Source organism: Bufo bufo, chromosome 8 (genome assembly GCF_905171765.1).
Source record: "Bufo bufo chromosome 8, aBufBuf1.1, whole genome shotgun sequence".
NCBI lineage: Eukaryota > Metazoa > Chordata > Amphibia > Anura > Bufonidae > Bufo > Bufo bufo.
In genome coordinates this window covers 190,090,202-190,106,453 of record NC_053396.1, presented here as the reverse complement: position 1 = coordinate 190,106,453, position 16,252 = coordinate 190,090,202, and the positions used below count along the sequence as shown (strand labels likewise).

General features: G+C 44.4%; 1 protein-coding gene across 1 annotated transcript in view; it reads right to left on the bottom strand.

Annotated features, from left to right (window-relative positions):
- The window catches only part of SLC8A2 (solute carrier family 8 member A2), a 127,163-nt gene that overhangs the window by 17,556 nt on the left and 93,355 nt on the right, over nt 1-16,252 (bottom strand). Inside the window, exons 3-5 of the mRNA XM_040442764.1 lie at nt 6,638-6,729; nt 2,411-2,425; nt 835-852 (exon numbers count right to left, since the gene is read on the bottom strand). Coding sequence (XP_040298698.1) covers nt 835-852; nt 2,411-2,425; nt 6,638-6,729 — 125 coding nt within the window. The remainder of the gene's footprint in view (nt 1-834; nt 853-2,410; nt 2,426-6,637; nt 6,730-16,252) is intronic.

The following is a 16,252-nucleotide window of genomic DNA, read 5'->3' as shown; positions in this document are numbered from 1 at the left end:
CTATTGTAAGGGTCGCTAAGGAGGCAGCACTATTGTAAGGGTCGCTAAGGGGGCATCATTATTGTAAGGTGGGCACTAAGGGGTCAGCACTATTGTAAGGGGAATACTAAGGTGGTAGCACTATTGTAAGAGGTCACTAAGGGGGCAGCACTATTGTAAGGTGGGCACTAAGGTGGCAGCACTATTGTAATGGGGCAGCACTACTGTAAGGGGAGCACTAAGGGGGCAGCACTATTGTAAGGTGGGCACTAAGGTGGCAGCACTATTGTAATGGGGCAGCACTACTGTAAGAGGAGCACTAAGGGGGCAGCACTATTGTAAGGGGAGCACTAAGGGGGCAGCACTACTGTAAAGGGAGCACTAAGGGGGCAGCATAATTGTAAGGGGGCAGCATTATTGTAAGGGTTCTCTAAAAGGACATAACTACTGTGTGGGGGCACAAAGGTTACTGGGCGGGATCAGATAGGCATTGGGTGGAGTTAGCGGCATGGCTTAGTGAAAAATAAAATCTGATATTGTTCCTCCTTGGGCATTTCAAATATTGGAAGGTATAGAGAAACAAGATATTGTGAACACTGGCATACATGGGAAAATGCTTCACCTCAACATTGTGCTAACACATCAGGGACAATCCCGTTCAGAACACAGCCTTATATATGGATGGACATGAGACAAAACCCTTTGACTAAACTTTGTGAACGAAGAACTTTACTCAGACATCTAACCGACCAGCAGAAGTTCCTGACTATAAGACGCCAGGTGACTGAAATAGTTTTGGGGGATATGATAATTACTCAGCATTGGAAAATAATAAAGAGAAAGAAAAGATCTTACCCTGATTGAGTAACAGAGCTGGAGAGAAAGAAAAAAGTGAGAAGACAGAATTGAAGTCACATGTCAAGAGTAAGCAGATACTCCACTGCCCATCACATGCACCTCACATATACACCCTGTAATATGTACCCACACTATATACGGTATATAGTCGTCATTCATTTTTACCTTTTTGCATATGTTATTCGCACAAAGGATTTCGATTTTTAAGGGAAATAGATGCATTTTTATATTACAGTAATTGCAGTGTTCTTCTCATTGTTTAAACTGCTATGCAGCTGAATCTTTTGCTATTTGTCAGAGGCGTGCACAAAAATCATAGAGTCCCATAGCAATAGACCTGCCTGTGTATTTACATTAATGTCCACCAGTACACTACTGTGCGATTAATTCCATTTATCTGTTTTTCCTGACTTCATAACTGAAATATTATAACTACCCGAAGCCGCCACTAGAGGGAGCTAGCTATATATGATTTTATACAAGTACTGAACTCAGTGGGAGCTGTATAAGTCTGTTCAATGCACTCCCCCTAGTGGCAAGTTCAGGAAGTAAATACAACACAGTCACAGCAAGTAAGATCCCCCCAAAACTTCAGCCTCTATTGCAGCTGTTTTTCCTGACTGTACGATAGATTCAATACCCCCACAGGGCAACTGTCAACAAGCAGGTTAAGTGATGCTGATGGACCTTATTTTGACTTTATTTTATTCTAAGGATGCATACTAACAGTTGTTACTACGGCTACTTTCACACTAATGTTTATTGCGGATCAGTCATGGATCTGCAAAAAAGCTTTCGTTACCATAATACAACCGCATGCATCCGTCATGAACGGATCCAGTTGTATTATGTCTTCAATAGCCATGACAGATCCGTCATGAACACCATTAAAAGTCAATGGGGGACAGATTTGTTTTCTATTGTGCCAGATTGTGTCAGAGAAATTGGATCCGTCCCCATTGACTTGGACAGCAAAACGCTGCAAGCAGCGTTTTGGTGTCCGCCTCCAGAGCGGAATGGTGACTGAACGGAGGCAAACTGATGCATCCTGAGCGGATCCTTATCCATTCAGAATGCATTAGGGCAAAACTGATCTGTTTTGGACCGCTTGTGAGAGCCCTGAACAGATCTCACAAACGAAAAGCCAAAACTCTGGTGTAAGATTGGGCCCAAGCAAATCCTTCTTCCTCCTTCTCCTTTATTGACAGGGCTAGGTTCCTGCATACTCATCTCACCTGGCTCTGTCAATCAAGAAGGAGAGGAAGGGGCTGGGACAGGAAGCAGGAGGAGCAAGGGCGGCTTGGGCCCACCCCCGAAGAACTTAACGGTTCATTTTCATGTGGGTAAAAGCTACTCCAAAATGAAGCAATGGACCGATAAATGAAATATATGATTACATTCTGCAGAGCAAATCCTACAAGGTAATTTCCTGATGACAGAGTCCCTTTAAAGTTAAAATGAGCCAATCAGGCCAATAGGCCATCATAACACCAATTAGAAATGTACAATAAAAATAAGGGATCTGTCAACAGCAGCCCGTTGATTGTTTCCAAGTAGCATCAGAATATTGTACATTTTTGGATATTTACTGCTCGGAGTAAAAGTAACGGGATCAATAAATGAAAGCGCGTTGTGAAGTTGCAGCATCTCTTACCACTAGGGGGCAATGTTGAGACATCTAACTTCCATATATACCATTGTGTTGTATTATTATATAAGGTCATTTGTACATTATAGTGGTCAGGAATCATTTATAATATTCGCTTGTTATGAGTATTTAAAGGGGTTTTCCAGCATTTTTATATTGATGGCCAATCATCAGTATAAGCCATTAATATCATATCGGTGGGGACCCGACACCCCGCACCCCCTCCCGTCAGCTGTTCCTGACTGTAAGACTCAATCATTGCTTTAACTGATAATTATATTTTGAGAATTGCTCCAGTAAAACAATAAACTGTCACATAAATAATGAGCCTCCCTGCACGGATGATTCACATTACGCTACGTCTGTTCTGATTTCACATAAAAAATAGTCGGATGAATCCTGATGGTGAAGATCGCTGCACAATACTGCAGAATAGCATCATTGTTTATCATTATATTTACAGTGAGGAACAGAAGTATTTGAACACCCTGCGATTTTGCAAGTTCTCCCACTTAGAAATCATGGAGGGGTCTGAAATTCACATTGAAGGTGTATTCCCACTCTGAGAGGCAGAATTTTAAAAAAAATTCAGGAAATCACATTGTATGATTTTTAAAGATATTATTTGTCTTGCACTACTGAACATAAGTTTTTGAACACCTGAGATGCAGCAATAATTCTGGCTCTCAAAGACCTGTTACTGTGCCTTTAAAAAGCCCACCTCTACTCCACTCATTAATCTAACTTAGTAGCACCTGTCTGAGCTCTTTAAAGACACCTGTCCTCCCCACTGTCAGTCAGACGCCAACTACTACCATGGGCAAGACCAAAGAGCTGTCAAAAGACACCAGAGACAACATTGTGGACCTCCACAAGGCTGGAAAGGGCTACGGGGCAACTGCCAAGCAGCTTGGTGAAAATAGATCAACTGTTGGAGCAATTGTTAGAAAATGGAAGAGGCTAAAGACGACTGTCAGTCTCCCTCGGACTGGGGCTCCATGCAAGATCTCACCTGGTGGGGCATCACTGGTAAGAAAGGTGAGGAATCAGCCCAGAACTACAAGGGAGGAGCTGGTCAATGACATGAAGAGAGCTGGGACCACAGTTTCAAAGGTCACTGTTGGTAGAACACTACGCCGTCATGGATTTCATTTGGGCACATATTGGATTCCCCCATAAGTAAGAACATTGTATACTTGGCATCTCGTGGTCTCCTGTTACAATACTGAGAAACCTCTTTGAAATAAATGTCAGCCAGTTTGGTTATCTATATATGTCCTTATAGCAGTCACGGTTCTGTCTCTCTGAGCTCCTCTACATAGGCATAGTGGTAGATTTATTAAGACTGGCAGCTCATATGCCCATAGTTGTCGATGGTCCCAAATTTGCTGGGCTAATCCCAAATTTTCAGAGACAATCCCAGTAAATTTGGCTGATCCCAAACCAAGAATGGGTGAGCTTATGCAAATCCTGCTCAGAAGTGGGCACTCCCGGTCAGGCTTGGTGGGTCCTCCCCCAGTGGTGTCCGCAGGCAAACAGCATTTTATGCTGTTACACTCCTTCGTCCACCATGACATACATGTACTTCACAGGTGTATGAGGGTTTATGAAACAGGCTCAGGAACTGAGCCTGATCCATACACAGGCTGTGTTATACACCTGAAACCCACCTGCAGAATCCAGTGTAGGAGATAACACCAATGCTGGCTGTGCAACTCTTCAGGTGATGCAGCAGGTGAGTGGTTAGATAAAAGCAGGGATGTTCAGCACTCAGAGATTTCTTTATACATTTAGGTGGGATTCCCCTTTTAGAAATGCTAGTATACAGTGCATTTGGAAAGTCTTTAGACCCTTTTACTTTTTTCAGATTTTGTTGTTGCGGGCTTGTGCTAAAATAAATAAAAAATTTAGTTTTCTCCCATCAATCTGTACTCAATATCCCATAATGAGAAAGTTAAAACAGAATCTTAGAAATATTTGTAAATTTATTAAAAAGAAAAAACTTAAATTTTGCATGGGCATACGTATTAAGACTCTTTGCTATAATACTTTAAATTTAGCTCTGGGGTCTCCCATTTCTCTTGATCATCTTTGAGATGTTTCTACATCTTAATTGGAGTCCACACCAACCCATGAGGAGAAAAGAACTGCCTGTAGAGTTCAGAGACAGGACTGTGTGGAACCACAGATCTAGAGAAGGGTATGAAAACATTTCTGCTGCACTTAAAGTTCCCAAGAGCACAGTGCCCTCCATCATTTTAGAGTGGAAGAAGTTTGGAACAAACAGGACTCTTCCTAGAGCTGGGCCACACACCAAAATAAGTAATTGAGATAGAAAGGCCTTGGTTAAAGAGGTGACCAACAACTCAATGGTCACTCTGGTTAAGCTCCAAGGATCCTGTGTGCAGATAAGAGAAACTTTCAGAAGGTCAACCACTATTGTGGCACTCCTTTAATCTGTTCTTTAGGGCAGAGTGGTCAGAAAGAAGCATCTTGGAATTTGCAAAAACACCTAAAGGACTCTCAGATTGTGAGAAACGATTCTCTGTTCTGATGAAACCAAGATTAAACTTTTTGGCCTCAATTCTAAGCATCATGTCAGGAGGAAACCAGGCACCGCTCATCACCTGCCCAATACCTTCCCTACAGTGAAGTTTTGTGGTGGTAGCATCATGTTGTGGGGTGTTTTTCAGCGGCTAAGACAGGGAGACTGGTCGGGTTTGAGGGAAAGCTGAATGGAACAAAGTACAAAGATATTAATGAAAACCTGATCCAGAGTGCTCTGGACCTCAGACTGGGCTGAAGTTTCCACTCCCAACAAGACATTGACCCTAAGCTCACAGCCAAGGCAACATATGAGTGGCTTAGGGACAACTCTATGAATGTCTTTGAGTGGCCCAGCCATAGCCCTTACTTGAACCCAATTGAACATCTCTGGAGAGACCTGAAGATGCCTCATCCAACTTGACAGAGCTTGAGAGGATCTACAGAGAATGGCATAAAATCCCCAAATCCAGGTGTAAACCTTGTGGCATCATCCCCAAGAAGACTGGGGGCTAAAAACACTGCCAAAGGGGCTTCAACTGCGTCCTGAGTAAAGGGTGTGAATACTTATGTCAATGCAAGATTTTAGTTTTTCCTTTACAATAAATTAGCAAATTAGCAAAGATTTCTAACCTTCTGTTCTCACTTTCTCATTGTGGGGGATTGAGTGCAGAATGTTGGGGAAATATCAATTTCTTTTATTTCAGCACAAGAAGCAACATAAGAAAATTTGAAAAAAGTGAAAGGGTCTGAAGATGTTCCGCATGCACTGTATACACAACCTCTGCTGCATTCAGACTACCCCTAGCTCAGATCTTGCAGCTAGGGGAAATGGGCACCAGGGTTCGCCAATTGGTGGGTCCCAAGGGTCAGACTCCCCACTGATAGAGTATTTATCTCCTGGATGGGTAATAAATGCTTCAGGCTAGAATACCCCTTTAAATATGACCCTAATATTCAGCAATGTTTTCAGTATCAAAAAGTGGCTTCATATCTGTAAAGTTTTCCCAAAGAGAAGCCATGTAAAGTCATGACTGCTAAACCTTCAATTAAAAACACAGGAAAGCCATGGGATAGCTACAGAATCTGCCCCGAGCGCCTGCCCTGATGCAGGAGGACCACAGGTCGTAGCCTCACTCCAGCACATCCATCTACACCTTCCTGCCATACTGCCTGTTGCTTAGCAACTGTTTCAACTGACGTCGCTGCGTTACATTGTATACGGTTCCACAAGGTAACGCTGTTTTGCAACGATTTGCCACAGCACGATTCTCCTAGGCAACGGAGGAAACATGTTGCTAGGCAAAAGTGTAATCATCTGCAAGTTGCTTAGCAACAAAGTTACCAAGGAAATCGATGCCTCATATCCACTGGAGATGATGTGAGCCGTATAAACCATTAGCAAATGCTGCCATAGATTTCCTAATTAAGAGACTATTTTTAGGAGGCTGTGATTAACCCCTTCCATGCCGGAAGAAGAGCAGCTCTACGATTGGACCACTATTTTGGCTTCCTGGGATATGAATGGCATTATAAAAGTGGTGGGGAGGGGTGGTAGTCCGGACAGGGATATACCGTGGGTTAAATTCTATGTACCTGAAATCCCACGTTTCATCCATCGAGGCTCCTCCAGGATCACATAGAAGTTCTCTTGCTTCTCGTATTCTTCGTCATCAACAATCTTGACTTGTAGGGTTTTACTAAGGAGAGAGAATTGGAGAAGCTTGTAAGTCTCATGATGATAGATCATCGCATTCCCGTTAATAATTCCTACACAGCAGGCAAAACTAGACCGCCATAATACAGCCAGGAGACCCAGACCATGTACCGCCGCTTTAATCACCATTGCAGGGTATCCTAAAGCAGCCTTGAAGGGGGCTTATATTGACAACCTCTAAAAGGGTTTTCCGGGAATAGAATATTCAGGGGCGGATTGGCCACAGACCCTACAGGAAAATTTCCTGGTGGGCCGATGCCTAGGAGGGGCACCCAAGCCTATCTCATTTAGCCATGAACTGATTCTCTCTTACACACCTCACCAGCAGCTGAATTCAACTGTATCGACATCCTCAGGACAGTGATACAGTTGAATACTGTGGTGCAGATAGCAGTTTCGCGCTGCACTGTGGTATTTGGCTCTGCTGGGGCGGTATATTGTGCTGCACTGTGTTATTTGGTTCTGCTGGGGCGGTATATTGTGCTGCACTGTGGTATTTGGTTCTGCAGGGGCGGTATATTGTGCTGCTCTGTGGTATTTGGTTCTGCAGGGGCAGTATATTGTGCTGCTCTGTGGTATTTGGTTCTGCTGGGGCGGTATATTGTGCTGCACTGTGGTATTTGGTTCTGCTGGGGCAGTATATTGTGCTGCACTGTGGTATTTGGTTCTGCTGGGGCAGTATATTGTGCTGCACTGTGGTATTTAGTTCTTCCGGGGGCAGTATATTGTGCTGCACTGTGGTATTTGGTTCTGCAGGGGCAGTATATTGTGCTGCACTGTGGTATTTGGTTCTGCTGGGGCGGTATATTGTGCTGCACTGTGGTATTTAGTTCTTCCGGGGGCAGTATATTGTGCTGCACTGTGGTATTTGGTTCTGCAGGGGTGGTATATTGTGCTGCACTGTGGTATTTGGTTCTGCTGGGGCAGTATTTTGTGCTGCACTGTGGTATTTGGTTCTGCTGGGGCTGTATATTGTGCTGCACTGTGGTATTTGGTTCTGCTGGGGCTGTATATTATGCTGCACTGTGGTATTTGGTTCTTCCGGGGGCAGTATATTGTGCTGCTCTGTGGTATTTGGTTCTGCTGGGGCAGTATATTGTGCTGCTCTGTGGTATTTGGTTCTGCAGGGACAGTATTTTGTGCTGCACTGTGGTATTTGGTTCTGCTGGGGCTGTATATTGTGCTGCACTGTGGTATTTGGTTCTGCTGGGGCAGTATATTATGCTGCACTGTGGTATTTGGTTCTGCTGGGGCAGTATTTTGTGCTGCACTGTGGTATTTGGTTCTGCAGGGGCGGTATATTGTGCTGTACTGTGGTATTTGGTTCTGCTGGGGCAGTATATTGTGCTGCACTGTGGTATTGCTGGCCCTGTCTACTTCTGTTGTCCCTGCCTAATTATGTTGCCCTGTCTTCTGTCAATTTGGACCCACCTGCACCATAGGGCCACTTTTACCTTTTATTCCAGGGCCACTTTTAGTTTCCAGTCGGCCCCTGAGAATACTGATGGCAGATCCTCAGCACAAGCAATCAATATAAGATCGGTGGGGGTCCGACTCCCGGCAACCCTGCCAATCAGCTGTTTGAAGAGGCCATGGTGCTCTGTTAAGTGCTGCAACCTCTTCCTAGGCCAGTAATGTTACATTCATTGGTCACATGGCCTAGGCACAAACTAGGACGCCATAGCGTGAGGTCCCTTGTTCTGAGCACCATCTGTACACCAGAACTCTGTAAGAGGCCTATTCATGAATTATAGTAAGTATCTTCCCCTAGTGATATCGGTGTCACGAGGGTGTCAAGAGCCACGCCTGACTCCATTATACCCGGGGTCAGGAAGTCGCAGCGGGTGGCTGCGCGCTCTATGTATAAAGATAGTGCTGTTTCTTAATGGTAGCTTTCTGGGTTTGCCTTGCAACCCTTTTTGGCTCACTCAGGGATCCGTAGCTCCTTCTCCTCAGCTGTTTCTTGTCCGGCACTCCCAACCTCCTTATATTCCCCTCTACCACTTCTCTGGTTGCCAGATATAGAGCTTCCTGCCTGGACTTCTATACTGACCCACTGTGTAGCTGAGATTCCTGGTTGTTGTTCCAGAGCGTTACCCTCCGGATCCCTGTTGGGCCTTGGTGGTCTGCTGTTGTCGCCCACCTGGGATTATATGTTTTGTCTGTATTGTATGTCCTCTCCTTGGTGTTTTCCTTTTAGTGTCAGTGGTGCGGACTAGCGATCCCACCGCCCCGTTCACTACATAGGGCTCATCTTAGGGAAAGCCAGGGTTTAGGCACGTGATCGGTGTACGGGTGAGGAACCCGTCTAGGGACGTCAGGGCAGTCAGGTGCCAGCCTCAAGGTGAGTTAGGGGTCAACACCTTTCCCTCTCCCTTGGACAGGGCCTTCCCTTTTCCCTCCCCTTGCGTCACGTATGTGATCGGCACGCCGGTCATGGCAATCGGTTGATCCTGGCCGGGGTTAGAGAAAACCAGATCTTCGGTGATCAGCTGAATCTAGGGAGACTTTTCCTAAAATTTAAAGAAAAGGAGTCATTTGTTATGTTTCTTGGAAAGCTGTATAACATCCAATATGGCCGCCATTATGGCTGTCACTAGCGCCCTCGCCCTGAGAGTACTGAAGGTAAATCAGTCGCTGGAATATAGAAGCAGGTAGGCTGGTGTAGACTGGGCCCTAAACTCATTCCTCAGCTGCACACAAGAGGGGCAGCCATTTTTAGTAAAGTTTAATATTCCTGAATAAAATCAATAATCCACACTGTTTTCTCCTTCTGAGGAGTCACTGATTTCCAAGTCTTAGAAATCCTTTCAGTGGTTATCACTTCTAAACTCTAGTCTCTATTATCTCTTCCTTTGATAGGAAATTGTCCTTTTGCTGACTGGAAACCGTCAACAAGTAGATTAGCAGCTGCTAACTGATCTTAGGCTACTTTCACACTGGTGTTTTGGCTTTCCGTTCAGGAGATCCGTTCAGGGCTCTCACAAGCGGTTCCAAAACGGATCAGTTTTGCCCTAATGCATCCTGAATGGAAAAGGATCCGCTCAGAATGCATCAGTTTGCCTCCGTTCCGCCTCCGTTCTGCTCTGGAGGCGGACGCGTTTTGGTGTCCTCCTGACAAACGGATTTGTCCTGACACACAATGTAAGTCAATGGGGACGGATCCGTTTTCACTGACACAATAGAAAACGGATCCACCCCCTATTGACTTTAAGTGGTGTTCAAGACGGATCCGTCTTGGCTTTGTTAAAGATAATACAAACGGATCCATTCTGAACGGATTCATGCAGTTGTATTATCTGAACGGATCCGCACCAAACGCGAGTGTGAAAGTAGCCTAGTGTCCCTGTTTAGCGAAGTAAAGGGATCCTAAAGAGATTGTCTCACCTCAACATTTCTTGTCCATATTTGAGCATCTGGATGTCAGAGTAGGGGGTTCCCTGCTATGTGCCAGAACACTACATCTACTACTATATTGTCACTGCTATTATATTATACGATATTATACTATTATTTCTACAGGTATGCTATACTTTATTATGCTACTTTTACTATATTATTACTATTTTTATTATATTATATACTATTATTACAATTTTATATTGCATTATACTATTATTACTATATTATTTACTACTATTATTATATTATATGATATTACTATTAGTGTTATTAGCATTACTATCTTATACTATACTATTATTACTATACTGTATATTATATTGTACTATTTTTACACTATATTATCCCTATTATCATATTATGTGATATTATACTATTACTGTTATACTATATCATACTATATTACTGCTATTATTACTGTTATACTACTGTATATCATACTGTCTTTTACATACAATTATTACTACACGATATTTAGAAAAGTATTGGACGCACCTCATTGTCATAGTCATTGGCTTCAGGTGTTTCATTCAGTCCCATTGCCACAGATGTGTAAAATCCAGTCCCTAGCCATGCAGTTGTCTTTACAAACACTTTGTGGAAAAATGGCTCGTTCTAAAGAGCTCCCTAATTTCTAGCGTGGTCCTGTAACAGGATGTCACTACTGCCACAAGTCAGGTTGTGAAATTGCTTCCCTCCTAGATCCTCCACCATCTGCTGTGAGTGGTATTAGTGCAAAGTGGAAGGAACCACAACTCAGCCACAAAAGGAAGACCACGTAAAGTCCAGACCTACTCTGATATCAAGATCACCACAAAATCTGCTACTCCAGAAGTTCATGACATGGGTTTCCATTGCCAAGCAGCTTCATGCAAGCCTTACATCACCAAGCACAATACCAGGCGTTGGATGGAGTGGTGTAAAGCCCTCACCACTGGGGAAGTGGAAATTTGTTCTGTGGAGTGATGTATCACACTTCTCTGTCTGTCAGTCTGATGGAGATGTTACCTGCCTTAATTGCATTGTGCCAGCTGTAAGGTTTGGTGAAGGAGGGATAATGCCCTGGATTGTTTTTCAGGGGTCAGCCTAGACAACTCAGTTCTACTGAAGGAAAACCTTAATGCTTCAGCACACCAAGACATTTTGGACAATTGCTTCCTACTTTGTGGGAACAGTTTGGGGAAGGCCTTTTTGTGTTCCAGTATGAATGTCCCAGTGCAAAAACCAAGCTCCATAAAGGCATGGTCGGGTGAGTCTGGTGTGGAAGAATTTGACTGGTTGGACAGAGCCAAGACTTCAACTTCATCCAACACCTGGAGATTGCGAAGCAGATCCTCTTACCCAACATCAGTGTTGGACCTCACAAATGCTCTTCTGGATGAATGGGCAAAAATTTCCACAGACACAATCGAAAATCTTGTAGAAAACCTTCCCAGAAGAGCAAAGTGGAGACCAACTTCATATGCGTGCCTACAGATATAGAGTGGGATGTCATAAAAGCTCCAGTAGATGTAATGTGTGGTTGTCCTAAAAAAATTCTCTATATAGTGGATATTATACTATTGTTATACAATTATTACTATATTACTATATAACATCAATGCAAGATCAGAGTCCTCACCTACCATAAGACCTATATAACACTGGTGTCTTCTTATGTTACAGAGGAGTTTTTGGGCTGCCTTGACACCAGGGCTTAGGTGTGTATGCTGTATTTTGCACCCTTAAAGCTACACCCCTACCAAGATTTGTACTGTACCCTGGGCATGTGCCACCATGATAGATACAGTATATATACATATATTTTATTTACGTGTATCTAGATGAGAACTTGAAGGTCAACTTGGGTTATAAAAATCAAAGTCTTCACAGAATAAGACAGTAGAATAGATGGGAGGGGTGGAGCGCTGGAAATGTGTGATATTTCCCAGGGAGCAGGCTGATAATGAGTAGCTTTTCCAGCACCCATAGGCAAAAAACAGAGGAGTGAGGGGGTTGCGTAGAGATGTAGAGTTTTTCAATGAATAATTTAAGGCAGATTCACGGAGTGATGTCACCCGAGGTCACTGAATGCTCTATCAAAAGCTTTATGCTCTCCTCCTATAATAAACCCATTACCAGAGCAGAAGGGAAGGAGAGGGACATGGTCCGTATGTCCTCACCCTATTGTTTTCTGCTCCACGTTCCATCCTACGTCTCATTTGGAGTGTGACTGATACACAGCGGGGAGGCGCTGGGAGAAGGTGTTCATATGCTGGTACAAAAATATCAAGCACAAGGCGTAATTTATAATTTACGACTTGATCTTTCCCACCCACGTTACTACACTTTCTTTCCAATTCTCTGGTGGGCGCGGGTTGAATAAAATCAGCTGCTGACACTGATTTCACAGACGGAAATGTAAGAGCGTAGAACAAGAGGCTTTAGGCCCAAGCTAAGTGACTAAACGGGGTTGTCTGGTTTAGAACCTATTTCCAAATACCCTACAAAGGGCTTCCCTCATCCAGAACCTCTATCAATGACCTGGAGCAGCCCATTAATAGCAACGAGAACCGTGTAATTCTTCATTTGTCCTTTGGTTCTACAGCAAATGTATTTTTGGGACCTTTTTAACAAAACGGGATTGTCACTGTTGGGATCAGTAGTAATCTGTGGGGGAAGCTGGCAGCAACCGTTCAATTCACCAGGAAAAACTGAGCATTTTGCATCACCAATTAAGTGGGAAGTTTATGTAATGCATGAACATCCTAGGTCCTTTAGGGCAAGAGATGCTCTTTGTTGTCTTCGCCACTAGTGGATGAGGGTCCTGAAACGAGACCTCCATCTGCTGACTCAGAATTCATTACAAATTGAATAGGGTTTTCTAAACCTGACAACTCCTTTAAATGCTAATTCTTCCTCCACTCGCTGCTGTGGTCCCTTATGTGTCCCTTCGCATGACGGTAGCTTCTAACAACTGGAAAAACATATCTGTTTGGTGCCACGACTGGAGATTCACCTAATGGACCATGCATATCTGTTGCAAAGCCATCAATCTGGAACATTGAGTTACTCCTGGAGATCACTTGCACGATCATCGATCTCTAATGTCCGTGTAGCCTAGTAGTTATGGAAGAAAATGTAATTTGTAATCAATGTTCTTTAATTATACTTTTGATGCCTAAGTCTAAATCATGTGTTGATGAGTTATTTTAGTATACACCCAAGTTACATTTTTATGTAAAACATGTTCGATTTGATAGATAGATAGATAGATAGATAGATAGATAGATAGATAGATAGATATGAAATAGATATATGTTAGAATCAATGGCTGTTCTCCAGTAATCAATTAAAGGGTTCGGCCCATCTCGCACTTTAGTGACATCTCGCTAGGATATGCCACCAATGTCTGATAGGGGCGTCTATTTTCGGCACTCCCATAGAAATGAATTAAGAGTGGCTACACTTGTAAAGTGTGTCCTCGTTCACTTTGGGGAACCCATTCTAGAGGTGGTCCTAGTGATATACCACCAAAGTGCGAGATGGGCCAACCCCTTTATCTACAACCTGGAATATTATTACACTCCAGAAATACATCCAGGGCCTTATGAAGTCTCTTAGTGAGTTCCCGATCACCACCACTTTGACAGACTCTGTCCTCTATAAAGTGCACTGAGGGCAGGCCCAAACCACCCTGTGCCCTCTTGCTCCTCCTGCTTCCTCTGCCGGCCCATCCATCTCATTCTTTATCGGCATGGTCAGGTTCCTGCACCTGGCCCCGCCAATCAAGAAGAAGAGGAAGGGGCTGGCAGAAGAAGGAGGAGGAGCAAGGGTGCACAGAGTGGTTTTGGCCCGCCCTTGGTGCACTTAATGGCAACGGATCACTAAGTGACAGGTATCATTACATTCAGGTGAACTAGTCCTACAAGACATAGTGAATTTACTTGTAACATATCGGTTTCTTTAATAAATCGTCCTGGCTACTTCCAAGAAAGGTTGTGTGTCCTTCTCGATTCATGGGCTCAGGATTTGGAGTGCTGATTTATGGGTGAGGGTGTTCCAGCAACAACACCCGTGCAATGTGCGTGAACCAATCCTGCTTCTTGATATGTTTTAGTTATTTGGAGCGTAAACTGGCATGGGGTGTGCAGTGTGCCCCCCGCTCTGCACCTGACACCCCTCCACCCGGTCTGCATGGCCTCTTGTTGTGACAGTCCCCTCGCTTACACATATCCTTGGCTTTGTCCTGTTGCACCATTTCAGCCCCCTCTGCAGCATCTCAATTACGTGAGGCGGCTTGAGGAAGGAAAAGCAATTCTTTCATTTGTGTTTTTCAGAGTGGCAAAGAGTGTACGGGGAACAGATTTCATCTTGCACAGACGCCCACGCAGCCCGAGCCTTGGCAGCCAGGAGGGGACCCTTCCATGGACTTTACGTGTGATGTGGTGGAGGTGAAGCTGCGTTCTATGTGGGGATTCTGCTCGTCTCACCATCCAGATGTCAGAAAGAGATGAGATTCTTGAAGGTGTCAGAGCGAGAAGACATGTTCTTATGTAAGTCTCATTCCTACAATGACACGCGGTGGTGCTGCCATTACTAGGCCTTGTGGGGATGTGGCATCTTTATCCATGGACTGGACTTGGTGATGTTCCTGGCTTTATACAGTCACAGTAATACAATGGAAAAGATTCATTTGTGCCTAATTTCAGTGTTTCAATTCATTGCCATTTTCAATATCTCTGCTTACTGCAAATTTTTTAGTCTGTAAACCATGTCACAGTTTGCTACAATTACATCCAGACAATATTCTATGGGCTAAACCGCCTAGAATCCAGGCTGAGGGCTCATGCACACGACCGCTGCCCGGCCGTGGCCGTATTGCGGTCCGCATACAGGAGGTCCGCAATACACGGGCATCGGCCGTCTGCACCCAGCACCACGGATCGCGGACCCATTCACTTCAATGGGTCCGCAATCACGGACATGTGGAACTGCGGCACGGATCGGAACCCCACGGAAGCACTACAGAGAGTGCTTCCGTGGTGTTTATGGCCGTGCCTCCGCACCGCAAAAAAGTAGTGCATGCACAACTTTTTTGAGGTGAGGACCGTCGGATGCGGATCGCAGCCCCATTCAAGTGAATGGGTCCGCGATCCACATGCGGCTGCCCCACTGTCGGCGCCTGTGCATTGTGGACTGCAATTTGCGGTCCGCAGCACAGGCATGGAACCCTTACGTTCGTGGGCATGAGCCCTGATACATCTTAAAGGGGTTGTGTCATCTGGGACATTGGGGGCATATCGCTAGGATATCCCACCAATGTCAGATAGGTTCAGGTCCCACCTCTAGGACCTGCACCTATCTCTAGAACGGATCCCCCAAAGCGAATGAGAGCGCGCTGCGCATGCATGGGGTGCCCTCTATTCACTTCTATGGGAGTTCCAAAAATAGTCGAGCGAGCGTACTCGGCTATTTTCGGAAGTCCCGTAGACATGAATGGAGAGATCACCGCACATGCACGGCCACCTCTCCATTTACCTCTATGCCAGTGCTCTGCTATTTTCGGAACTCCCATAGAAGTGAATGGAGGGAGCCCCATTCTAGAGACAAGTGTAAGACCCACACCTATCTGACATTGGCGTCATATCCTAGCGGCACTGTCTCAGATGAGACAACCCCACTAACTACACTGTAGCAGACTACCAGGGCAGGATGCCTATTTGTGCTTCTGATGTATTACGCTTATATAAATAATATAATGGGTTAAAAATAAGCATTGGGCTGTGTTCACATCTGACTTGGAGGCTTTTGTTAGGGGTGCGTGACAGATTGCATTAGAAAAGCTGGAGAAAAGAGCACAAAATGCTCCGGTTGACCTGACGGACCCCTATCTATACATGTACAGAGTGTGGAGGGGTGAGTACAAAAAACTCCAGGCCTAGGAGGCAAAATGGGCCCCATGATATTGATCTAAGCTACAGGGCCACTTCTCGGCTATGTATGCCACTGTTGGGGAGTAAGACAATGTTCACACTTGTGTCTATTTAATTATTATATATATTTTTTTTATACATATTTATTTTACTATAAGTAAGAAAAAACTGATGACAAAATGAAAAGAC